Genomic DNA, 27784 nt, shown 5'->3' with positions numbered 1-27784 from the left:
GATAGGAAGGATTGTTTATGTACGGAAGCATCGCGAATGTTTGATTCGATGTGCATGAGATGGTCGGTTGTAGATCACCCTTCCCTGAAGCCACATTGAAGTGGGTCAAGCACATTGCTGGACTCTAGAAAATGTACGAGACGGCGATTGATCATTTTTTCAAAAAGCTTGCAAAGACAACTCGTAAGCGCTATAGGACGGTCGCTGGTCAGCAGTGATGCATCTTTACCGTGCTTCAAAACAGGGATAACAATAGCTTCTTTCCATTTAGATGGGAGGTATCCGGCAGCCCATATAGCATTGAAAAGTGCGAGTAGCGTTATTTGAGTATCGCTGTGGAGATGTTTAAGCATATCATACATGATACTGTCAGGTCCAGGTGCAGAGCTCTGACATGCAGCCAAAGCAGCTGTCAATTCGGCAATGTTAAAAGGCTGGTTATACAATTCATTCTGTCTGCATTTGCGGTTGATGGCCTCACGTTCTGCTATTTGTTTGTACTTTAGGAATGCCTTGGAATAATTATTTGAGCTGGAAATCCGCTCAAAATGTTCCCCGAGTGCGTCATCTTGATCTTCTAAGCTATTGCCTTCATCGTTTACTAGGGGCAACAGATGAATTACTTGTCCCTTTAGCCTTCTAAGCCCATCCCACACTTTAGCCTCTTGAGTATATGAATTTATAGCTGAAAGGAACCTCTGCCACCTTGCCCTCTTTGCCTATCTTCACGTTTGTCTTCCCTGGGATTTAATCTGTTTAAATTCTACTAAATTTTGGGCGGTAGGGCACTCACGTAGTTTGCCCCAAGTTTTATTTTGTCTCCTCCGTGCCTCTCAGCAATCGTTGTTCCATTAGGGGACCCGTCTTTTCAATGAAGTGCCGTTTGTCTGAGGGATGAATTTCTCTGCTGCATCAATGGTAAGAGCGGTAAAATATGATACGGCATGATCTATGCTAAAATCACTTATAAAATCTGTTAATATGTAGGTGGATTCTTAAAGCATTCCCAATTAGCCTCGGCCTGTTTCCAGTGAGGAACAGGCAGAGGGGAGTCATGTTGTGTTACTATGTTTAGAGTTAATGGGAAGTGATCACTTCCAAATGGAGTTTTAATTACAGACCACTTTAAATCAGGGAAGATAGAACCAGAACCGATAGACAGGTCTATTGAGGAGTATGAATTATGCTGTGGATTATAGTAGGTCGGTTCTTTCTTATTAAAGAGGCACGCACTGGAGTTTAAAAAGAAATTTTCAATGAGTCGACCTCTCGCGTTGCATTGCGAGTCTCCCCACATCAGGTTATGGGCGTTAAAATTTCCCACGAGTATGTAAGGCTCGGGGAGCTGGTCAATGAGGTTATAAAAGTATGTTTTTTCGAGACGCTGGTTTGGCGGTATATAAATGAAACACACTGTTACTAATTTGTGAGAAAGAATGGCCTGAACTGACACTGTCTTGAGGGGCGTGTTAAGGGCGACGGGTCGGCAAGCGACAGATCTGTGGGCTACTATTCTCACTTGGCTGGTCAGCATACATAGGCCTAACCTCAATGATGACCCCAGAGGCAACTCCAATAGGAGTAGCATCTGTCTTGACATCACTTAAGGTACAATGAATGCACTAAACGCCACTTTGGCCTGTTTACCTGTGCCGGGTATCAAGCACATAAAATATTAGCTTCTTTGTTGCTGAAGTCTGGAAGTTTTGAGGGCAAATGCACCTAAATTTATGTGGCTAGATTACCATTGCTACATCATACAAGCAGATGGTGTCCCAAGCAACCAAGTGAAACCTTCAAGGGCGTCCGAGATTTCCACCAGTGTTATGGTCGGGCTTTATGTAGAGTGCGTGATCATGCCACGATGAAAAGCGAATAATAGTACAAGCGTAAAAGAAAATTACTCGTCGAGCAAAAATATTGATTAAAATTGTGCAATAAGGACTTCAGCGATACAGTCGGCAACCAATGGGAATAGCTCTAACAGGTAAGAACCTGCTCGTTGATCACAGATGAAATATTCCTTGTTATTTTACACACGAGCACAGAAAAATTACACGAGCACAGAAAAATGTTGTGGCTAATTTAGACAAATTGCCTTTGGTTTTATGTCGTCTATTACTGGCCATCATTCTATTCTTGCTGTATTGTATTTCTTTTTCTTTAATTATGGGGTTTATGTGCCAACACCACGATTTATTATGAGGCACGCTGTAGTTGGGGCCTCCAGATTAATTTGGACCACCTAGGTTTTTTTAATGTGCACCTATATCTAAGTACACGGACATTTTTGCATTCCGCCCCCATCGAAATGCGGTCACCGTGGCCGGGATTTGATCCCATGACCTTGTGCTTAGCAGTGCAACACTAAAACTACTAAGCAACCATGCTGTACTGTAACTGTCTTAAGCAATGTCTTAAGCTGAATTTTAAAGCAGATTACCCTGGTACTGAAAACGTCTAGTACATGCAAATTTTGGTACTAGTGCCTGCAGATTTTTAATTTCTGGTAGCAACCACAAATACATGTACTCTGAACTAGAGAGTTCAAAACTTCTACAAGCAACCCAAGACATGTTTTATAAATAAATTCTTCTTTAATGGCACAACAGTGTGGGTGAAGTGCCTGGGAATGCACTTCACCAACAGACTATACGGAGAAGTCAGAGTTATGAACTACTGCGATTTACTGAAAGCCATTTCTACATAATAGAAATAGGTTTGCTTTGCCACAAGTCAATGAGAACACAGGGCGGTGGAAGCATGCTTTTCAGCTATTGCGTACTAGAATATGGAAGAGAGGGTCCAGCAGCACCACAACGCATGCTTTCCTGTAAAGCTGAAAACATTGGTGGCCCTACAATCAACTAGATCAGGAAGAATACATAACGTCCACGCCGACACTCATGACGACGGTGGAAAATGATCTCAAATTATACAGTCTAGTCGACACGGTAGCATGATTTTTGGGTCTCTATATGTTACTGAAGACCCAAAAAGCCGCAATTGACCCTGGGCCGGCATAATGTAAAACTATTCCAAATGCACCATTAGCTCTTTGTGATAGGTCAAGATGGCTCAGGCCTCTCTCATATGGGCCCAAAAACAGACTGGAAGAGTTTTAGATTACACTGGCCCTGAGGGCAGAGACGCCTGCCTGCTGAACCCACTGCAGCATGCACCTCCCTAATGCAGCATTCTTTCGCATTCCACGAAATCAAAGCTATGTACCATCCCTAACAAATGAAATGTGAATAAGAAATCACAAAGTAGAACACCTTTCTCAAGTAACAATTCGCTAGCATGATCTCATGCCGCTATTTATCTGGTTGCAAAGGTGGCATAGGCCTCACACTAAGCTTGAATCCAAAATTATGCCGACATTACATATTGGCGAAAACAGATAGGAAAAAATGTGTTTTAGGTATGCCTAAAATGCCTTTTAGGTATGTGTTTATGAGGTTGTTTCACTCTACGCAAGAAATGACTGATTGATGTGCAGTGTTTAATGATGGAAGGGCCAGCTATGGCCAAAAAGCACCATGACATATGGGAATAAATTGTTTGTGTTTTCTGTATGAAATAATCAAATGAATTGCACATGGTAGTTGTAATGTGCCTGCAAACAGGCCTAAAAACGTGTCGTTGTGAAATGCATAAAATATACAGGCATCAAACTAATGCCAATGACTCATGATGTGAGCTATGAGCATAAAAGTTTGGCTACGGGGAAGTGACATAATAAAATGTAAGCAAGCACTACTACCAGCACAGGACTCTTGAACTTAAGGACTGGGGAACGTGCTGTAAAAATTTGTCACTGCGGCTACAGCCTCAATGGCGAGATTGTGCTACACATGATTTGATGAAATTATTTCTAATGTGTCAACTTCATCTAAAAAGAAAAAAAAACAGTTTTCTGGTTAAAAAGCGGTTCGTTACTAAGAAGGTATGCTAGATGGAATGGAATGTGCTGAAGATATGCAGAATGAAGGTAATTTTTCTGCTCAGTTTCTATTTCCATGCAATGGATGAGGACATGGAGAAGTGTAAGGCTGTCAGCACACCTTCGACATGACAGAGGATCGCTTCCAGTTAGTAGGTAAAAGTGAGTGCCGAAGGCAGGACCTACTCTTAATTGACAGAGGAGCACTTCCTTGTATTGTGCTGTTTTCTCCATTATCCAGTAGCCTAATTTAGGTTTTATCAGGCGTAATTTATTGGATTCCCGAGTATCCCAGTTTTTCTGCCAGTGCTTCTTCAAATTATGCTGAAAGTACGGTTTATAGTCTGTGGTTGTAATGGATGTGTTTACGTTTGGGTTGCAAAGAACTACTGAGGTAACGTTCTCGTCAGCAGCTTCATTGCCTTTATGCCACTGTGGCCCGGTACCCAGCATAGGATGATAACTTGCTTGCCCATATAAGCTGAACATAGTAGTGCATATAGTTCATCAAATACAGTGTGTTTATGCTTTTGTAAATTCATTACGGCTTGGACTACAATCAATGAGTCCTTAAACACAATAGCCCTAATGGTTTCATTTGTTTTATGTGTTTAACCATGGGAAGGATTGCATATGATTCAGCCGTAAAAACACTTGCATATGGATTCAATGTGCCGACGGTCCTAGAGCTGCATAAGCAACACCAGCAGGAGACTTGGAAGTGCCTGTATAAAATTCAGCCCAGGAATACTTATCCTGAAGTTCAAGAAAATGTAAATCTATATGTGCTTCAGATGCTCGTTTTGATATTTAGACGAAAGAGAGGCCACACTGAATGTTCTGCCACTCTCAAGGCAGTGGAAGCGTAGGCGGAGCCATTAGGACATTCTCTAGAAGGGGGAAGCCTGTTTCTCCCGACAGAGCTTCCAATCGGAGGGACAGAAAAGGCCTAGTGGCTGGGCAGTTGCAGAACAGCCTGGCCGTGGACAAGTCATAAATAAATGAATGACATGGATGATGTACAGATGATTTTACCTTCGAAGCATAGAAAAGCATAGATATATCTCTTGGAAGCACAGAGACCACTCGTTAGATTCCATGTTGAGCATTAGCGCAAGCTCTTGGGCCAGTTGATGCATGATGAACTTGAAAAAGGGGGTACCAGCAAAACATAAAGGACGCTGACACAATGAGAAAGAAAATTGCGTCAGTGATACGTCTTTGTGTTTAACAAACAAGGAACGTGCTTTCCTATCGAGTAGGTAAAATATGATTAATAAAAAAACTGACATGCATGCACAGGTCTTAGGAGGAGTAGAAGTTGCGCATGCGTCGGCTCTTTTTCACATAATAATGTATCTTCGAGGTGCTATCTGTGCACATGTCTTGGGAGGAGTTGAAGATGTGCATGCATTAAGGGTTATGTGCAGCAATGTAAATTTCAACAAAGTACAGTTGAAAGTCAAGCGTCCGCCCGTGTCTAACACCTTTTCCTTGTGTGCGCATCCTTTGTGTTTTGCTGGTACCTCCTTTTTCAAGTTCCATGTTGAGGCTTCGCACAGGTCTAGTCCTGAAGGTACCTGTAGCAAGACAAATACCCAAGTAGCGGATAGGATCCAACATTTTCACAGCACAAGGCATAGCTGAATGATAGACTGTGGCTCCATAGTCGAGGTGTGTTCATACTAAGACTTTTAAACAAGCTTATGAGGCATCTCCTGTCACTTCCCCAGGACGTGTGTGACAGGAGCTTCAACAGGTTCATAGTCTTGAGGCACTTCAATTTGAGATACTTCAGATGGGAGATAAACGTTAGTTTACTGCCTCAGATAATACCTAAGAATTTATGTTCGAAGCTCACAGATAGTCGTTCTCCATGAAGGTCTATAACGGGGTCTGGCAGTACACTTCTCTTGTTGGAGAAGAGGACGCACATACTTTTTCTGAAAGTTTATCCTGAATTTATTCTTGTCCGCCCACTTAGACAACTTATTTAAACCAATCTGTACTTGTTGCCCGCAGATACTAATATTACATGATTTGTAACCCAATTGGATGTCATCCACATATACAGAATTAAGGCATTGTACGTGGTACTGCGGTTTGGAGAGAATTCATTTTGACAATATATAAAATACAGCTCAGCACACCACCTTGTGGTACACCAGCCTCTTGTGTAAAAGGACGAGACAGAACATTACCAACTCTAACACGGAATGTGCGATGGGAGAGGTAGCTCTGAATCACATTCACTAAGTTGCCTCGGATTCCTATTTAAGACAGATTATGGAGGATTCCAAAGCATCAAGTTGTGTCGTACGCCTTCTCCATATCTAAATATAGTAACAAGAAAAACTGTTTGTACACAAGCGCATCACGCATATTTGTTTCGACACAGACAAGGTGAACTATTGTGGATCTACCTTCCCTGAAGCTGCACTGTAAGGGACCGAGTACTTTGTTGCTTTCAAGAATATGCATGAGGTGCCGGTTAATCATTTTCTCAAAGAGTTTGTGTAGGCAACTGGTAAGAGCTATTAGCGGCGAGAATTTGGAGTGGCACCCTCTCGCGAGTGACATCACGGCCAGGACGCCGCTCGCTCCGGCTCACTCGGCTACCACGAGCGGTCGTTTTCTTGGTGCGTGCTTGGGCTATTAACGGCTTCAGCCGTATACTTAGAAGGTTATTTCGGATTATTTCTGTTGCCATGCGTGGATCACAGTTTATTCTTTGAAACCATGTGAGTCATGAAAATTTGCGACTTGAATATCGCAAGCTATGTAGCGCTGAAGGGGTCTACTGGTCTTACAATGCATATACGCACACTGTCTGTTCATAAATTTTATTAAAAATAACGTCTGCAAGTTCAACACGCAAAGTTATTTATGATGCTCCTCTAAACACTTAACATTCCCTTATTACTTAAGTATGAGAGACAGCATTTTACATGGAAGAAATACCTTGATATTTGCTGTCAACATTATAAATCCGTGTTAGAAGGTGTAAGATTCGTCGGACAATCTCGCCGCTGCCACCATTTGTTAGAGTTGTCGGATGATCTACGAGCTGTAGGGCGATCTCACCGCTGCCATTCAGATGTAAGATTTGGCAGTCGTAGCTGTAGGAAGGAGCTTGACTCTTTGTCGGGACTTAGGAGAGCAGGATTTATTTACATGTTATTTACAGTTGAACATGAGATACATCGACAGTCTAGCGTGACTCCCAAATGGAGCCCACAAGATGAGCATACAGCAAACAGCTTACGAGCACACAGCTCACGAGTACATTTCGAGCACGACAACGAGCACACACTAGCAGCCGACAACCACTGCTTATAAGCACTCCGCTCAACGTCATAGTTCGACATCATTGTAGATGAACCGCCCTTTTGGAGGAGGCGGGCTCTCGACTTGGAGGAGGAGGAGGGCTCACACGCACACACACACACGCACATAGGTGCAATGGTCCAGAGCCAACGTCAGAGGGGCTTAGTAGAACTCTGAGCCGTCCCGGGTAGCGCGCCCGGGCAGTACATTGCCTTGCGTCTTGGTCGGCGCGTGGGAAGGAGCCTTTGTCGGCGTTTTCGCGGCAACTCCCCCACTCATAGCAGAACAGGGCGGCGTTGTCGTGTTGTGCACAAAGCCTGCTTCGTCGAATTCGGAGCCGTCCCGGGTGGCGTGCCCGGGTAGCACATTGCCTGGTGTCTCGAAAAGCGCATGGGGAGATTCGGCCAATTACCTTCCCTTGAGAACTCCCCTGAGCTGACCCCTCGCCACGTGGCTGCCGGTTATCCGCAGTTCTTTGAAGTGCGCCCCCGTCCCGGTTGGATCGGAACACGTGCAGAGGGCTGAAATAGCTGAAGGCCGATCCTAACAAAGGACACTGCACAGCGAAGCTTTCCTCGTAATTATTATCACTCTGGTGAGTTGTTTTAATCAAACGTGGCAACTGTATTAAGGCCTAAATGGAAAAGATAAGCGTGCATTTTGTGTGAAAAGGTTTGGTACTACTTTCACCGTTCTCTGAAATAGGCACCCAGAAACGCATTGCCTTTAACACGACGGCGCATCGTGTATAGTACATATATACTTCACGAATACCATAACAGCAATCACATGAAAGAAAATTTCGTGCTGAAGATCGAAAAGCAATCAAGTGCAAGTGATGAAATATGTCGTAGTGACCCTCAGTAGCTTTTATCGACGATATGGCCCACCCCTCCCGCAACGGAAGCAACTGACTGTCGTTATGGCGAGGTGGACATTGTTCGCGAAACCCAGCAGTTCACTACAACTTCGAATTGAAACCATGAAGTATATCTTTACAGCTCCAATTACAATGCCTATAGCATACTCGAGGCACTACAACGTAGCTTAGGCTGCGTTGAAATGGAAAATGCAAACACATTCTGCCTCAACACGTCTTGATCCTGCGTTGTTTAATTACACAGACTGAAAACTATTTGCTTCGTTAGTGCATTAAAGAAAACCTCGCGTACCCGCCTCTTAATGAAGACACCACAAGTCTCACATGAACACTTGACCTCCATTGGGGAACAATATTTTCAATATGTGCAACACTTCTAATGAATGGGCCTTTGGCTTCTTGCTGGCTGCAGCGAAGCCGCCCAAAAGGCATATTTCACTCAAATATTTGACCGGAGCATCCTGTGTCAGTTCTCCAAACAGATTCATCATGTATGTTTCCCAAGCAAGAAGCACCAGTAAATTGCTGTAGCACAGAAAAGAAATAAATATTGGTACATTCCTTTCTGTGTGATGCAAACAGCTGTGAACCTCAATCAGCTTTGCTTCAAGTTACCACCACTTAAATTTAACCGGTGAAGAACGGCCTAATTATGAGAACCAGTTAAACACGCAAGTGGTGCTGGCCGAATCTAAACTGCAGTGGTAGTTAAGTCCTCGTGTTACTGCCGAGGGTTTCTGTCAAGAAATATAAAAATTCTATATTATATTATGAACTTATTCGTCAAGAGCAAACATGTTTTAGCGGGTTAAAATCAAGATAAATGTTGTGGAAGTCATATATAGTCAGCGTTTAATTGTGACACGCATATTGCACCATGGTGGGTATGGAATCTTAACTAGATTCTTATGTGCTGTGCTTTTGCGTCTATACTTTTATTATTCACGTGAGCTACCACTGGAAAGTGTAGATCCACGCATGAAAAACACGTAAGGGGCTGGTCTTAGCTCCCTCGGGTGGAACTAAAGCGTTGCCTTCAAGAAATGTATTGCCGTCTAGGAAATAAGCTCCTTGATTACATTTTCGTCTACGATTACAAGGCGTCTGAACAGCGCCTGAACTACAGCAGACGACAGGCGCGAGCCCGTGCCCTGACGTCACACGAGCGGCACTCGCAGCGCCCCTCTAGGTCGTTCTCGGGACTAATAGGCCTATAACTACTGGGTGAGGAAGGGCCCTTGCCCTCGAGAATAGGAATTACAATTGGTTCCTTCCAGGCGGACGGAATGCAGCTGGCAGAGAACATGAAGTTAGAGTGGCAGTTGTGCTCTGCGGGTTTCAGGGTGCAACTGCTTGATCATTTCATATAGTATTCTGTCACTTCCTCGGGCGGACCTGTTACAACAATTCAGTGAAGCCTGAAACTCCACCCTGCTAAATGGACAATTGTATTTTTCACTGGCTGCGCCTTTTCAACCCAGAGGCTGTCGCTCAGCTTGTTGCTAGTATCTTAGAAATGTATATGTGTAAGGGGATATACTGGAAATGTGCTAGAAATGGGCTCCTAGACAATGAGCCTGGTTCTCTAGAGTGTCTGCTTGTGTGTTTACTAATGGTAGAGAATAAGTTTCACTGGCTTTTATTTTGTTTACCCTGTTCCAGGCTTCTTTTGTCTGTACAAGAATTAATACTAGAGATGTATTCGTGCCAACTTTCCCTTTGGCACATCGGCATATTCTTTTACCTTCCAATTTTATTTTATTAAAGCTGATAAGGTTTTCTCTAGAAGGAGAGTCACGGAGGTGATTCCAAGCCTTATTTCGTTTCTTTTGCGCTTCCTTACATTCATCATTCTACCAGGGAACATGTTGTTTCAAAGGCGATGCAACTGTTTGCAGGATATATATCGATGCTACGTCAACAATAAATGCTGTTATATATGACACTGCATCGTCAATACTAAGCATATGAATGTCATCCCAGGTCAAATATGTCAGCTCTCTGTATCACTGCCAGTCAGTTGACTCAACTTTCCACTGGGGCACATGTGGAGAGCATTCGTACCGTTTTGTTAATTTTATAACAATAGGGAAATGGTCACCCCCGTATCGATTCTTTAGCGCACTGAACTCCAAGTACGGCACCGCTGTACTTGATGAAATTGTTAAATCTATAGATGAAAATGTCTTGCTTGCCGCACTGTAAAAAGCTGGTTCTTTCACATTTAGCAAACATGCACAATTACTGATGAGGAAATTTTCGATCAGACACCCTCTGGCATCGCCCCACAAGGTATCTTGAGAATTTAGGTCACCGATGACAATGTAGGGCTTCGAAAGTTGTGCAATAAAGCTTTCAAATTCTGTTCTGGAGAGTTGACAGCTGACAATAAAGAAGTAATTAGCAGCTTACTAAAAAGCACTGCTCTGACTGCAACTGCCTCAGGGGGGTTTGCAGCTCTAAATACGGGCAAGCACCAACCTTATCAACTATTACGGCGACACCGCCCGATGAGGCGAGAGCGTCATTGTGGTAAATGGCCTATCGCCGCAGAAAATTTCTGTGTAGAAATGAGGTGTGTCTGTTGCACACACTGCACTATTGGATTAAATATGTGTAGGAGTTGATTTATGTCATCCAGATTGTGGAGTATACCTCTGGCGTTCCAATGTATAATTTGTGTAGCCATACTGGAGGCGTGTTGGGTTGTATGTTGAGAGGGGTAGTTGAAGTTAGTGCACGCACTAGATTTTTCCAGGCCCCGTGATAGAGTATTTTTCTTTTTTCCTGGTGAACTCCACAGAGCTATGCCATTCCTTCAGTGTCTGGGACACCGGAGGAGTGTTGGTTGCATCCATTGCCTCTTCAGAGGCAGTAGATGACGACCGCTTGGCAGGCACACTTTTGAGTTCTTTCGGGCCAGTCTGCATGCGCAGTGACCCTGGGACTGGCAGGCCCAGAAGTCAGAGCCCTTTGTGGCAGGAGGCAGAACAGCACTGGCTGCTCCTCCCATAGGGGCTGATGGCGGAACCACCATCACGCTCCGTGCGAGTCGGGCGGCCGCCAGAGAATGTGGTGTTGCCCCCTCCCCTCCTCAGTGCATCACATCACTGTAAGGCGGATTCGACTGACTGTGAGCAGAAAACCTCTTGCGCACTTTCGGGAATGAAATGTTTTGTGGCGACGGGCGACCACGTAGACCGGTAAAGTATCGGGCTCTCGCAGGAGAAGAACCAACACTCCATCTCTTAGAGTAGCATTCTTTTTAACAATCTCCTTCAGAACGCTAGCCCGTGCCGAAGCGTGCCAGCTGCTCGTGCCTCGTGTAGATGCGAGCGTCTACATCATCTCTCGTGCGCCGCCGATGCTGCTGCCGCTACAGAGGGCTCCCCCCCTAGAGAGAAGGAAAGTTCGACGAACGATGGAAAGTCCAGGTGACGCGGCGTGTCTTGGCGTTGGTCCTGGGTGTCACGTGCACAGGCGGCGAAGGACGCAGCAGGGTCGCGTCGCATACTGGTGGAGCTGATGGCGCGGGTTCTTCGATGTAGGCGGGTTTGAGACGTTCCAGGGCAATTGCGTCTGGTCGGCCGTTGTCATTCACAACAAACGTCGTCGGACGACGCTCTAGAACACAATATGGCCCAGAGTAGTGTGGTTGCAAAGGCTACCGCACGGCACAGTTGCGCACGAAAACGTGGGTAGCAGAGGTGAGTGCGGGAGAAACGTACGGGGACCTTGCTTCTTGTGAACGTGTAGGCATGGGGCGTATCTGGCTGAAGAAAGCTTGCAGTTCCGCAACGTAGTCAGCAGGTGATGGCATTTCGGGGGTGGCGACAAAGAAATCGCACAGAAGGCGTAGGTGAGTGCCGTAAACTAGCTCAGCACAGGAGCAACCTAGGTCGCTCTTGAGTGCGGCTCTGATGCCAAGTAAGACGAGGGGCAAATGCAGGACCCACTGCTCCGGCGATTCATGTGCCATAAGGGAGGCCTTGAGATGCCGGTGAAAACGTTCAACTAGTCCATTGGACTGCGGGTGATAAGCAGTTGTACGAAAACGTGTCGTTCGGAGTAGTTTGAGTAGCTCGTTGAAAAGTGCTGAGTCAAACTGCCGACCGCGATCTGTGATTATTGTGGATGGGCAGCCGAACCTTGTGATCCATGTAGACATGAAAGCTGCTGCAACTCTGGGTGCTGAGATGTCAGATATAGGTGTAGCTTCTGGCCACCGTGTATAACGGTCGATGCATGTCAGTATGTAGCAGTAACCTTTCGAAAGTGGGAGAGAGCCGACCAGGTCCAAGTGTACGGTGTCAAAACGAGCATCCGGTGGAAGAAAACACTAGGCAGGCGGAATGGGGTGACGCTGGATCTTCGAACATTGACACGACAAACAGCAGCGAACCCAATCGCGAACTTGCGCGTTTAGCCGAGGCCAAACGAAACGACTGGAAAGAAGCTTCTGTGTCGCGCGTATGCCAGGGTGTGACAGGTTGTGCACGGTTTCGAATCGGTGTCCGCGAAGGGATGCCGGAATGTATGGTCTAGGTGTGTTGTTTGAAGTGTCGCAGACGACGGACGTGCCATCTGGGGTCACAACAACGTCTTCCAATTTCAGGGACGTTGACGAATTACGGAGTGTACGAAGTTCAGTGTTGTCACGCTGTTGACTGGCGAGTAAGTCGGCCTCGATGATGAAAGGTTTTGATGTCAACGTGGAAACGACATTGACACAACTCAGAACGTCAGCTGGAACGTTGTCGATGCCCTTGATGTGGCGGAACGTTGTTATAAACTCGGAGATGTAGGAAAGGTGTCGAATCTCGCGAGGCGAGTAACAGGATGCCGAATGATTCGTTGCGTGCACAAGGGGCTTGTAGTCAGTCAAGACAGTGAATGCACGGCCTTCGAGGAAATGGCAGAAATGCTTGATAGCCAGGTAAACAGCGAGTAATTCATGGCCGAACACGCTGTAGCGGGACTGCGCAGGCTTCAGTTTTTTGGAGAAAAAAGCAAGTGGATGCCACGCACTGTCGATGAATTGTTGCAGAATGGCACCAACGGCGGTGTTTGAAGCGTCGGTCATGATGGCAGTAGGTGCGTCTGGCTTTGGGTGTCTAAGCAGCGTGCCGTCGGCGAGGGCAGACTTGACTCTTGTGAAAGCGTCGGTGGCCTCTTCAGTCCACTGAAGCACTTGTTTGCGCTTGTTTACCAGGAGAGCATCTAGCGGAGCCGTAAGTCGTGCGCACTCGGGAATGAATTGGCGGTAGAAATTGACGAATCCGAGAAATTGGCGAAGCTTGGAGAGTGTGGTCGGCCGGGAAAGGTTTTCGATGACACGAATCTTGGACGGCAGAGGTCGAATGCCGTTAGCATCGACAATATGATTGAGGAACTCGAGTTCGAGTTGACCGAATTCACTCTTGGCGGCGTTGATGACAATTCCTTTACTGGCAAGGTGGGAAAACAACAACCGCAAGGGGTGAAGATGTTTTTCTACCGAAGAGCTTGCGACGAGAAGGTCGTCAATGTATGCAAAAACGAAAGGCAACCCTCGGGTGACGGAATCAATCAAACGCTGAAAGGATTGGCCCGCGTTCCATAAACCGAAAGGCATGCGGAGGAATTCAAAAAGACCGAAGGGTGTGGTGATGGCAGTCTTGGGAATGTCTTCTTCAGCAACCGGTAGTTGATGGTAGGCGCGAACGAGATCGATCTTAGAAAAGATCGTCGCACCGTGCAAAGCTACCGTGAAGTCCTGAATGTTCGGTAGAGGGTAGCGATCAGGAACTGTGACGTTGTTTAGTGCCCGGTAATCGCCGCATGGGCACCAGTCTCCTGTCTTCTTAGGCACCAGGTGAAGTGGTGATGTCCAGTTACTGGAGGAACGGTGGATGATGCCAAGTTGCAGCATGTGTTCGAACTCCTCGCGAGTGATCTTCAGTTTCTCCGGGGACAATCGCCGGGGTCGGAAATAGACCGGTGGGCCGGAGGTGACGATGTGATGGCACATGTCATGTTGCACCGGTTGCGTCCAGTCCGGCAGGCGCGTCAAATTGGGAAACTCGCATAGGAGCACGGCAAACGGTTCGTTGAACATGGCAGAAATAGGCGCTATGGGCGATGTGCCTGATGATGGGACGCCAGGAACGGATAGCTGGGTCACAGAGTCGATGAGACGGCGTCGTTGGATGTAGTCTGTAGTTATGCAAGAAGTCTGCTCCACTGACTGCATGACGGATGTCTGCAACCAGGAAAATCCAGCGGAACGCTCATCGAAGGCCAAGGTTTAGCATGACGGAGCGTGACAAGAAAACTGGAATCCTGGTACCGTTGCAATCCTGGTGCAAAAACGACACAGGTGTCACTTTTCGGTCAGAGTGCTGGGCGGGGAGAATGCCGACGTCAGCACCTGTGTCGACTAAGAATCATTGTCCCGTAACTCTGTCCGTCACGTAGAAAAGGCGACTTGTGTGTTGGGCCGGACCACTCGTCGCCGTTGGAGGTCGGCTGGCCTGTTTCCCTGCCAAGCGCAGGAACGCCGACAGTGATGAGCGTCGTTTCCAAAACGGCGGTGGTAGTAGCAAACGCTAGGCGTTGTAGTTAAGGTTTCATTGCGGGTGCCCGCGCGTCTTGATCTGCTGGAACTACGGCTGCGTGGGCGACGAGATGTGCGGCGGTGTTCCGCTCCACAGATGATGCGTTCCAGGCGCTCACACAAGGAGTCGAGCGGAGATTGCACTGCGGAAGAGCAGGGAAGAGTTTGCAGAGCGGTTGTATTGTCACCCGGAGACGGTGCCGTGGCTGCGATGGTTGGGGTGGCTATTTCCATGACTTCGTCGGTGAAAGCAGCGAGTTCGGTAAGGTCCATGATAGAGGCTGTCGCCAGGATCATCTGCACGTTAGCCGGGAGTCGTTGCAAAAACAATTGGCGCAAAAGCGTGTCGTCGGTGGATCTCGCGTTGTTTCCGAGCAGCTGGCTCATTCGGCGAAGAAGTTGACTAGAGCGTCGGTCACCAAGATTTTCAGCGGACAGAAGCTGCTGGATGCGAGAACGTTGTGAATCTGCTGTGCACTGTAGCAGTGCTGCCTTGAGATCGTCGTAGGCGGCGGCAGACAATGGCGAGTTCAAGAAATGTGCTACCTCGTCAATGGCGGTGGGCGAGAGCGCTGCGACGGCGTAATGGAACTTCGAGGCTTGAGACCGGATACCAGCGACTTCAAATTGCGCTTCAGCCTGAAGAAACCACGCCAAAGGATGCTGGTCCCAGTACTGTGGGAGGCGGACAGCAAAGGTGGAACAGGAGGGCTCACCGCGTTCCTCGGAAAGGTTCTGGCCTTGAGCTCTCGTAGCGTTGGTCTGGTCCATGGTCGTCTCTACCACAGGAGAGTATGGCAGTATCACGTCCGGGTCACCAAACTGTGGTGACGAGCGACCACGTAGACCAGTAAAGTATCGGGCTCTCACAGGAGAGGAAGAGCCGACACTCCATCTCTTAGAGTGGCATTCTTTTTAATAATCTCCTTCGGAATGCTAGCCCGTGCCGGAGCGTGCCAGCTGCTCATGCCTCGTGTAGACACGAGCGTCTACGTCATCTCTCGTGCGACGCCGATGCTGCTGCCACTACAGTTTAGTTTGACCTTGAGTTCAATTATTTAATTTTCTTTCTTCAATGATGGGCTTGATTGTAAGTACGTGGGGTGGTCTTCGTAACAGTTAGCACAGTGGGTTGCGGATGTACAGTTGTCTAAGATGTCTTTAGATGCACATTTTGCACAAGTAGCATGCCCTCAGCAGCTTTAAAACCCATGCCCAAAACGCTGACACTTGAAGCATCGGCGCAAATTGCGAATGTACGACCGTATGCGAAGTTTACAATATTCAGTCTATTGAACCAGGGAGCTCACTTGTTCCAAACGTAGTTATTATATGCTTTGTTGGAACTTCCTTGTCGTCGCGGCTTAACTTAATTCATTCCACCCTTACCACGTTTCGGTCTTGCCATCCATCCAACAGCTCGCTTTCACCGAGTTAAAGGAGGTCATCAACAGAAATGACACCACGCAGTGTTCATTGACCGGCGGGGGCCCACAGAGACAGGAATGTCACCAAACACGTCAAGTTTTGTCAGTTCGTTGTATTGAAGCTTGTCGCGCACTTTCATAAGATGGTCGCCGTTTCCCATCTTAGTTATAATTTGTAACCGGAGCTGATTGCTTCAGACATTTTGCGACAACAAATGGGGATATTGCATGGACTGTCTTGGTTTCATGTTGACTATGTATTACATGGTACTTGAGAAATGTTTCTCTTGGTTTCATGAAAAAGTTCAAGGTTTCAACAGGTTGCCCCTTCTTCAGGAAGCGATCAGGGCATGGGGGGAAACTGGAAGCCATATGGAGCCCTACTCTATTCAGAAGGAATGCCTGTCAGCCACCTCAGAACCGAACCTGGGGATGTCATAGGATGAGAAATACTAAATTCTGCGTGCGCCAGTGGTACGTTCCTACTATAACCTTATATATATATATATATATATATATATATATATATGGCCTCGTGCACCGCCTATAGAGGCGCCACTGATAGCCACCTAGCGGGCGCTTCCAACAATACGCGCGGGAGCAGTAGCCGACGACAACGCTTTGCAGTAAGGGTGACTGAAGTTCACGGCTGCGATTTGTCCTTGGTTCGGGCGCCAGACTGCTTCTTCTGCGGTGACAGCTGTAGGGAAGACGCGGAGCTCTGTGGGAGCGGGTATGAACAAGATGTTACCGGTATTTGGGGCAACATGGTCCACATACGCGCCAGGTGCGTCCCGCAGACAAACGCCATGAAGACCGTTTACATGAAGTGGAGCTCATGTAAACTAGCCGACAAATTTTGTTGACTAATGCGATGTCTCGACCGTTTTTTTTCTTTAATTCTACCCTTGCCGTAATGCTGCTTCTGTACCTCAATAATAAGCACCCATCGTTAGTGCAGACTTAGATGACAAATCCGCACGGTGCGATGTCTGCATATGCCGTTGTAATTTTTCTGCTGATGAATACATGTGACGCCGCCGAATGAGTGTAGTGAAAGTCGCCTGAAGTAGAATAATTGCGAATTTATTGATAGAAACGCGTACAGTATAGTCAACGAAGCCACCAAACGCACGGGTTAATAAAAGCGTGTGTTAGCGCTGTACCGCCGATGAACTGCCGTTCGCGCTGCAGTTTTTGCAATTTTGAATTCCGTAAGGGAGCTGCTTGGAAACGTACAAAGCTATAGTCTGACTAACTTCGCAGTGCTTTTTTAAAATGTTGCTAGAGAGAGGGGCCACATGATATATTTAAAGGCAGAGCAGCGCCAGTCAGATTAGATCCAGCGCTGGCGGCAAGGCCGGGTTTAGTTCTATGCGGCGTAAGCATAATAGGAAATAATTCAGTTGAGTACAAAATTCACTTGCAAGAAGCGACTACGTTGTGAAACAAACAAATCACTCGGCGTGTTAAGTCTGCTCAGACAGCATCAAGGTGTGATGACTTACCAAACATGACGCGAACTATTCAGCGAAAAATGGAACAAAAATACCATATGCAGCAACTATTAGCAATTCTCGCCCTGAGCTACCTATTTTCTAAACACATTTCCCCAAAAAACACAATATCTAAGATGCCCTCGGGTGAAATGAATAAAGCTGTTAAAGAAGCACTTGTTTGGTGCCATTCCGATAAGACACAGCGTGATTTATACCCTTTACAAACAAGGCTGGGTGAAAAACTCGCAGCTCAAAAGAATCAAGAGTTATGCATGAAGCAACTAGCAACAGTTAAACATGGGCGCAGCCACGCATAAAATAAATGTAAAAACATGAACTGCGCGACAGCCGGTGCGAGGATTTACCGGGCCACATAAAACTATCAATTTCAGTTCTTGCAAACTTCTGTAGCTTTAACATACAAAACAATGTGCTCATGCAGTCGTGCTGCTTAGCTAGCCCAACGCGGTAAAGAAGCGGAAAACAATATAAGCGGCGAAATGCCTTTCAGCGAAATGCCTTTAAACCGCATGTTGCACTGCAGACGAACTTCATCGCTTACGCGTCTAACTACAATCGAGTAAAAAAATAATAATAAAAAAGAAAAAACACCAAAGCGACAAAGGAAAGGATGAGAACAAGAAATTTCGCGCCGAAGCGACGATCCATTGCCACCGTTGCTCCTGCTGATGAGGCTTTGCGGGGAATAATTAGAACCGTATCGCCGGCACGTTTTCGCCGGTATTTCAGCCCCCCACCCTGCAACAATCCTTCGACATTCTTCGGAAGCTTTGGCCATCCCACACATGCGAAGGGTGTTGCCTATTTTGCTCTGAAAACACAAATAAGACGTAGAAGCACTATCAGCGACACAACAAACTACGGCGCGCGGCTCGCTCCTCTCCCGTGCGTTCTGCGCAAGGCCGCCACCAGTGGTGCGGGCATCGGCGTGCACGCCGCGTATATATATGTATGTATGTATGTATGTATGTATATTCACACACACCCAAGACTGGATATATTGCACATGGTTAACCCTTGCCACCCAAAAAATAGGAAGTTAAAAGAAGTGAACAGAAGACAGGAAAGATGAAAAAGCGGGAGAAAAAGCGAACAGATTCAAGGGGGGGACAAGAAAAGGCAACCACTGATTTCCTCAAGGTGGGGCAGTCTGGAGGTGCCGTCTACGTGGAGCAGATGCCAAAGAGGTGTGTTGCCTCCGCCGAGGGGCCTTATAGGTCCGAACACCTGGCACTGACTTAACACCTAGGATCCCCCTTTACCCAGACACGGCTAAGCCATGCACGGCTACATGTGGGAAGGTTCAACCCTCATGTGTTGCTGGTATGTGGTGTTGCAACACACCAAACGCCTGCTGACACAAACACCCCTGCAGGGGCTCTACGCAAGAAGTAATAACATGAAGGCACTATCAGCATAAATTCAAACGCAAACCGTTCAGAGACTACTACAATATGTTACTTCATTTCCAATTTAGGTAAAACTGGGAACATGGGTTCAAAAATTCAAAAAATTTTGAACTGTACTAATGCATTTTCTGCTGTTATTTTGTCACACATTTTCACTCAGTCATTACAGCAGCCTGTTCTTCCACACGACTGGTGTGCGGGAAAGACGATTCCAGTTCCCAAATCAGGTAACACACTTACCCAGCAATTACGAGCCTATCTCATTAACAAGCATATCATGTAAAATTCTTGAGCATATAATATATTCACATTTGGCTGAGTTTATAGAATCAAACTCCTTTTTCAACGCCTGTCAATGTGGTTTCCGTAAGTTCTTTTACTGTGAAACACAGCTCTTATCATTTACTAACGATCTCTTTGCAATTTCTGATCTAGGTACTGACATTGACTGCGTATTTCTTGATTTTTCCAAAGCCATTGACTCTGTGACCCATGATTTACTTCTGCTTAAGCTGACTGAACGTAACTTGGACATAAATGTACTCAAGTGGATCAAAAATTTTCTTTCTAACCGGATGCAGTTTGTAAACGCTAATAACTATAATTCTCGGTTTTCTAATGTGCCAGCAAGTGTTCCTCAAGGCTCAGTCCTGGGTCCAGGACTCTTTCTAATCTATATTAACGATCTTCCTAACTGCGTTTTTTCTTCTTCCATAAAGCTTTTTGTGGATGACTGTGTTCATTACCGTAAAATTACTAATCCTTCCAATTCCCAAGAGCTGCAGGACGACCTGAACTCCGTAACTGAGTGGTGTTCTAATTGGTGCATGCAACTAAATTCAAATAAATGCAAGGCCATGCGAATATCTCGTAACACTGCCACGCACATACTTTATTAATGGTGCACCAGTGACGTCACTTACCTCTTACAAGTATCTCGGCCTTCACATATCGAATAACCTTTCTTGGCACTCGCATATTGACTATGTTACTAATAACGCTAACTGCATGCTTGGTTACTTGCGTCGTAATTTTAGCTCTGCGCCTTCTTCCCTGAAGCTAACTCTTTGCAAAACTTCAGTTCGCTCCAAATTGGAGTATGCTTCAGCCATTTGGGAATCAACTCAGTCTTCATTACAAAGTATCCAAACCGCGGTGCCCGCTTTGTCTTATTTATTTATTCTCGCTATGCAAGTAATGAAACAAACTCTTAACCTACCTGATTTTTCGTCATGCCCAAATGTTCCCGTCTCTCCCTTTTTCCCGTTTTTCATTTGAACCCCCTTTTAAAAGAAACTCTTATTGCCCTTCCATCTTATATTTAGGCCTGCACTGACCACAGCCTTAAAGTCGGGGTGCCATTGTGCTGTACAAACCTGTACAGTGACTCATTCATCCCTAGGACAGGCAAGGACTGGAATCACCTTCCCGCATCAAGTGCACTCATCATCGACTCTACCAACTTCAAGACTGGTGTTCAGAATGTCTTTTGTTAATACTTTTGTCTGTATTTTCACTGCATTACTTTTGTTTTCGACTCCACTCCTTTCTGTAATGCCTTCGGGCTTTGAAAGTATGTGAAATAAATAAATAAATGTGTAATAGTGGCTTACATGAGAGGCTGTGAGTTACATGCACGCCAAGATAGTGGCAACTAGTAATGGATGGGGTTAACAGAGTTACTGAGGATTGTCAATAAAGTTGTCATATACTTTATTGTGATGCATTCACATTTGAAGTATTTAGCTTCGGAAGCTGGGGGCTATATATAGAATTATATATAGAAATTATACATAGATATAGAAATTGAAGTTAAGGAGAGTGAAGTAGAGCCTACTACTCAGCTCGGTCTGTGTGTGCATGTGGATTACTGTACTATGTAATGAAGTGTTTCCGCTCGCCTAGCGGACCAGTACAATAAAGGCAATTATGGAAAATATTTCGTGTTAAAGTTATGTTATGTGTTGTTATTTATGTTAAGGTTCGCCAAAGCGCCCACATGTGTACCTATATTTTTAAATTTTTTTTTTACAAAGCTAAAGCTTCCTATAAAAGGCATGTTGCTGGTACATGGGGACGACGTGGGGTGTAAACTGAACGACGCAGTGATGTTATTCCCCAGATTATTGAGCGCAGCCCCAGCACTATTTTTGTGTGTTTGCATGTACAATTTTCTCTGAGCCCACTAGCTATATTTGTGATTCCATTAGGATGTGCTGAGTGGTCTCTGGATCTTTTCTGCAGAATACACGTACGTATCATCTAGTTGCGAATATTTGCTCCGGTATGTTTCTGTCCTTACGCAACCAGCTCGAGCCCCAAATAGAAAGGCACTGCCCTTTATTCAGTAACGGCAAAGCGTCTACGTCTTTACCAACGCCAATAAAGTGGCGCTCCAGAAGTTCGTGTAAACAACAGGCGCCAAACGCTCTAGAGGATCACGTACGCGGAGCACTGACCTCATCGTGCGGTCAACAAACAAGTCACGGAAACAGGAGTGGCGGCGTGGTCAGAGAGAGCTGGAAATTAAAGCCCCTCAATCTCCCAAAGTAGCGCCATTCACTTCTCTCCTCCTCCGCTCGGCGCGGCCTCGACGGTGGCGCCGCCGGCAGTGGGCCTGCCGTAGCAGACGACGGCTAACACGCTACGGGAGGAAATCCGCGGAAAAGTTCGTTTGAGTCCTGCGGAGCAGTTTTTTCAATCTAGATCTTGCTTTGTCAGTCGGTAACTGGCCTTAAGAATGTCGTGTCGGATTTGCGGAAGAAATAGAGAAAAGCACCATTATTCAAGGCGTATTTAAGGCGTAAAGCGCGCGCACGTTGAAAGTTCGTGTTGCTGAAACACGACACAAGCACGCGGTGTGCTCAGACACGCGAGTAATTACCAGAGTTTCAGGTTTTGACAGCGCGAAAGTATGTGCACGTGGTTTCGTAGGTTAATTTACGTACCTGCAGGATGCTTTTGTTCGGCCGGCGCGTGAGAGATTCCGACTGTCTGCGGTCAGCAATGCCTGGCAGCAGGGCCGTTTCTGTTCCGCACCTTTTACAGATGTACGTAGCTCATGCACAGGTTGTGGTGGCCATGAGCAACGTTTTCACACATAGGCGGTATAGATAATTTTAACAACTTACCAGCATATGAAATCGTTATTTATTTATTACAGTGCAAATGGTTAGAATTTGATAGAAAAGAAAGAAGGAACTTGATGGGACAACTGGAAAGAGGTTCAGAAAATAATTATCCCCCTCCCTCATTGGCACCAGCAACACTTTTGTTGAAGTGCTAATTTTATCTCTGTATACTACGTGCGTCTGTATTCTTTTGCGTTGTAAGTTTTCACAAGGAAGCAGTGTTGCGTTAACTGGAACAGTCAAGGCACACAAGACAGAAGAAAAGTTGATTCTTGGGTTTTACATCCCAACACCACGATCTCATAAGGCACGCCATAATGGGGGCTCTGGATTAATTTTTTTTTTGCAGCTGGGGTTCTTTAACGCACCCCCAATGCACTGGACACGGGCCCGTTTTGACACGGGCGTCAAAAGAAGAGGTTGGAGGAGCCGTGTCACTTCACAAAGCCGCGCGTTCTTTGCCACTTGCTCGAAGTCAGCCCGCCCGATCTTGTGAATCCACACTTTTCTTCGTTTTGCGTTGCGCCCGGCGGATGGTAAAACAAAAAGCTTTTTGCCGTCACTGGGTCTGTTGTGGCAACCGTAGGCGCAGCAGCACGGCATCGCAATTAAGCACTCGGCCCTAACACATTGTATAAAACTACCGCGCTCCTTCAAACCGCCTGCCGTACTTCGTCGCGGAGGCCCGAAAATGGGGGTCGCAGGCCCAAGATTGGGGGTCGCAGCGCGCTGGAAAGAAAAGATATACAAAAGCGCGGCGTCTGCTCTGCGCCGGAAAGAAAAAAATATACAAAAGCGCGGGGCCCGCTTTCACGTGACACAGATTGGCCAATGGGGGAGCGGAGGAGGCTGGGGCGACAGGAGGAGTGGAGGAGGAAGCGCCTGGGTGAGCGGGGTGGCGGAAAGATCTAAGAATGGCGCTACTTTTGGAAAATTGAGGGGCTTTACTGGAAATCGAATAACTTGGCACTCGTACCTGTAAATGCGGCGACGCGTTGGTTGGCTTGCAGACGTGCTTGTGAGCAGGCCAGTGCAGACGCTGATGTTCCTTGCTGCAGTAGAAGACGCGATGGCACCGCGCGCATCGGCGCAGTTCAGACGTGCTGCCGCAGAACTGACAGTAGTAGATGTCTTCGGCGTCAGAAACCACGGCCATTCCGCCACAGCAATTGAGAATATACTTTCGCGTAAGGACTCGGCAAGCGCTGAAAGACTACAACTGCAGCAGCACGCAATTACGTAGCAACCGCAACCATTGCTTCTTGGATTACAAGCACGTTGCACTCGCACCGCTTTTGCTACGAGACGTTCATTTGAGGCATCGCCAGTCGTTGGTGCGCAGGCGCGAGTAAGAGTAGGAGCGAGAGAGAAAATCTGGAGGCTTTTGCTCCTAGATACAGGCTATGATACTACGAAGGAAGTTTCCCTAGGCGTGCCGGCATCTGAACATCGCCCCCGAGGGCTCCGTAATCGCTGCGCATGCGTGAGCTGAGAGAAGGTGAGAAAGGAGAACAACTCTTTTTCGCAGGATGTGATGTCACAACATTGCTTTTACCACGACCAATGCCTCCTTTACGCGTGACCCGAGAAGCTGGTTCCTGCCCCTCTCCTGTTTACTCTTCCCCACCCGGGTTAACCCGGGTCGGCTGCGAGCGCTAGCCGCGGTGGCCGCTGGAAACCTAAATCAGGTAGCCCAGCCTCCGAGATTTTAGCGGCGTCTGTTGTGATCCCGGAGGCAGGGCCCACAATCTCTCGTCAAGCGATTGGTCGAGCGCGCGCCAGCCTAGTAATCGTCATTTCCTCCGCAACAGGAAGTGGGTCGGCTGCGAGCGCCGTCTCTCCGCGACTACCCTGAACTACGGGAACCTCCTCTCCAATGGGAAGACTAGCGACGCGGCAGGCATCTAGTAAAGGAGGCATTGCCACGACCTACCGAACTCCAGACCAGCACAGCTCTCCCTCCTCCAGCACGCCTGGTCTAGTTCGCATCTTTTGCCGCTAGGGAAAGAACGTACGAGCAGAGTGGCGCTAGTTATAACCTGTTCGCTGTCGTCTGCTTCTGCGATCTGTTCAGCGCTTGTCTTGCCATTTCGGAAGGCACAAAGCGCTTGTATCGGCGGTAAATGAATAAATTCACAAATATACAAAAGAAGACATATTTGCGAATGCTTTGCGTTTGAATAGTGAAACTAGAAGAGGATGAGCGGTGCAAGAAATGTAAACAACAAGCATAGGTGGCCACTGCAATGCTAGATCGACGGCATAAATTTCTCTTTCCTAGCCTCCTTAAGAGACTGGAAAAATTGTTTAAAAAGATTAATAGGATAATCTAGCTTCTTTTAGTTGATTACAGACAACCATCAGACAGCCTAATGTCGTAGATGATATTAGGGTTTACTGCTGTGTGCCGCTGTGAAAGGAAGATGATCTGGTAAAAGTATAGTAAAAGTATTCACGAGTAAGCTTCCTCCGCCCGACATGTGCAATAGGTTGATCAATTCTGTTTCAAGGAAAAGGTACATGAGCATGTCTTGTTCCTAATGTCGTTGGATGTCTAGCTCAGTAGAAAGCTTGCAAAAATGATCCCAGTGCTTTAAAGCGTGCTGCACTGCAGGTCTTAAATCGTGTCACGGAACTCTTTTCAAACTGTAAAGCTAGGTTTCCTGCGTGGTAAGGCGGCAGCATAACGGTGGTGCTTAAGATACGTACGCAGTGAAGCTGTGTGCGTAATTCACTTTTGAACTCACGACGCATTCACGGACAACTTTTAAGAGTTAAAATGAGTGGTAATCGTTCTGTCGTCGAACATTACGGTGGCTTCAAGTTTCTAAAGAGCGCAGAAACGAATTTTTTACAATGAAACTGTTGCGTACTTTGCGAACTCCATAATAGCGTCCTCGATCACCCGCACCGGTGCGCACCGGGGCGCCTTGGTGCGCACTTTCATCCTCGATCAACCGCACCGGTGCGCACCGACCATCCAACGTTCTTAGACATACTTCAGTTTCGCAGCTCCCTATGCGAGCCCATTGGCCGACGTGGCCGAAACGGGTGTCACTGAAACTACCGGCGCTGCAGTCGCGTCTTTCGTCATGCGCCGCGCGTCGTCTGCTCCTGCTGCGACGCGTCGTTTGCACCAACAGGCCTGTAAACGCTTATCCGTCGGTAAATGTAGTTTAGATACGAAGTCTGAGTTTTGTGACAAACCTGCCGCGCGTAAGTAACGGGGACTTCACGGTGTCTGTGCACTATCGGCGCTGCAGTGACACATCTCTCACGCAGCGCGCATCGTCTACTCCTGCGATGTCATCTCTGCGGTGGGTCGTTTTCCCCAACTGGCCTGTGCCGTTTGCTCTTTGACGACTGTGTTTTGGCTGCCCTAACAATATTTTATGCCAAGGACCTTTGAATGACATGTTTAGCTAGTCTTTAGAAGCTGCAACTACACCGCAAACGAGAGGTCGTGCACTGCGATTCCGCTTTTCAACCAACTTTTTCCCTATAAAAGCGCCACGGTGCTCCCTTCAGCGGGGGCTTTGTTTTTTGCTGCTTATTCTTAAGATGTGTATTCATTAAAGACGGCGAGCGCCTGTGCAGACGTAGGGACATTAACGCATCACGCCCAGCAGTCGCTTGAGACAACGCTGTGGTGAATTGATCCACCCCCGTCAACGCTTCGCCTAATAAATTTAATTGACACATGTATTTTTTATAGTTGTCCGCGGATATTATGGGACGTGCAAATGAGTTGGAAGTGATCTGTGAGCAGTGACAAGGACGAAGTTAAATACTATGAACATATTTATGTCAAAGCTTAATTCATTTTCTTTTTGACGAACAAAACAAACAACAAACACAGTGACACTTTTTATTTACTTTGTGCACAAAAAGGTAATTTTGAGCTACTTTTGCTCAAAGCAATTTTGCCCTCTTTCTGGCTGCTTGCACCTGCTCTGTCAGCGAGTTATCGACGCCAATCAGCACAGGTTATATATGAAATAAACTACGCTAGCTCACCTGTCCATATTTGTGCTTGAGCAAATGGTTGCGTACACACTTCAGTGCATGTGTCACATCACACAGGAAATAAAGGTACGCGCTCTCAGGCAGGCATGGATGTGGAATCTTGTGAGAAGGTGAGGTTACGCTGCCGCTGATTCCCATCTGCTGCCACATCGAGCGATTGTTCCCAGCCCCGTCACTGACTACGGCGATCACCATAGCACCATGTTTATGCAATTGCATTACTGCTTGCAACACCAGCTCTGCTAAAATCTTGCCAGGCGCAGCACCTTTCGTGGCAAAGGTGGCAATCGGTTGCACCCAGCTCTCCAGAAGTGGTACGAACATCAGCACGATCGAGCGCATGATCTGCAAGTTGGTCAGTTCCTTCATTTGAAATACCGCCGTAGTCCACAAAACCATCAAGTTTGAAGGTTGACTTGTTGAAATCGTACGCCTGGCGTAACTTAATTTCATCCAAAATCAGTGTGCCGAATTTCTTCCCATCTGCTCTGTTGCCCAGCTGTTTTCCAATAGCTTCTATACAGAGAGGATTGAAGCATGGTATTCCTTTCAGTATTTGTGTGAGACGGCTCAGGGAGGGCAAGGGCAGCATCTTCATGTCAGACAGAAGCTTATATGCTCGAGGGCTCGCTATCCTCAGCATGAAACAATTAAGAAGCCAGTCCGCATTGTACCGCGCGCCACACGGAGACTTTGCTTTCAACTGTTTAAACGATGTCATAAATGCAAGGAAGTTCGGCCAATGCTTCCTCGATTCTGTTATCGGACATTTCAGAAAGCCTTCTTCAGAGCCAAGATTTCATTCTTTTGCTTTTGATGCGCAGCAGCTGGCCTAGGCAGCCTCTTCTTCACATTGCGTAGTTTCTGATATCGCTTGAGCGTTGCGCTCGGAGCCTTAATGCTCAGTCGAAGTTTCCTCTGTAGACGAAGACAACGCGCGCAGACTAATAGTTGCTTTGTAAGTACATTGCACTGCTTGTGATGCATATTATCTGATGTCGCCGTGTCACGCTGGGCTGCTTTCACGCCCGCACACATGTTCAAGCTCTCTGCTTCTCTCAGGATTCTTTCCACACTTGCAATGCTAGTCGCAGCTCGAAATAGCCTCTTGTGAATTTTGCTGTAGCCGTTTAAGTACCATCCTCTTCAAGCACAATTAACAGTTTTCATTACTCGCAGATGCCCGGCTACCAGTTGCCTCATATAAAATACTCCACATCGCTTCTGTGTTGCGTCGTCCTCAACAATTTCGAACTTCCAGAGCGCAGAAGGCAGTGTCACGTACGTGAGATCGTTGAGCGCAAAGTGTGTAGCGCATATTTCTGAAGTTCCTTCTTCCAAGCCCAATAGCAGGTTTGAAGTTGAAGCGCTGTCACTACAAGCTTCGCCCGATGTAGTTGCCGGCACTTGCGCTCGTTCTTTTGGTGGACGTCGCTTTCGCTTCACATTTTTTGGCTTTGAGATGTGCTCAGGCAGCCCAGGAAAGAGCCGAGGAAGTGCGCCGGGAGCAAGCATCCATTTCC

The 27784-nt window shown here is 46.8% G+C and overlaps 1 protein-coding gene across 3 annotated transcripts in view; it reads right to left on the bottom strand.

Moving 5' to 3' along the window:
• LOC135911543 (prolyl hydroxylase EGLN3-like) overlaps positions 1-23682 on the bottom strand; it is a 205179-nt gene extending 181497 nt beyond the window's left edge. Inside the window, exon 1 of one of the 3 annotated variants that reach the window (XM_065443861.2) lies at positions 23212-23682. In XM_065443861.2, the coding sequence (XP_065299933.1) occupies positions 23212-23391 (180 nt within the window). In that variant the 5' untranslated portion in view covers positions 23392-23682. The remainder of the gene's footprint in view (positions 1-23211) is intronic. The other 2 variants (XM_065443862.2, XM_065443863.2) reach the window with 2 other exon arrangements.
• Between the last annotated feature and the right edge of the window lie 4102 nt (positions 23683-27784).

This window comes from Dermacentor albipictus, chromosome 7 (assembly GCF_038994185.2).
Source record: "Dermacentor albipictus isolate Rhodes 1998 colony chromosome 7, USDA_Dalb.pri_finalv2, whole genome shotgun sequence".
NCBI lineage: Eukaryota > Metazoa > Arthropoda > Arachnida > Ixodida > Ixodidae > Dermacentor > Dermacentor albipictus.
Note: the sequence above shows the minus strand (reverse complement) of the source record. Positions and strands in the feature narration are given on the sequence as shown.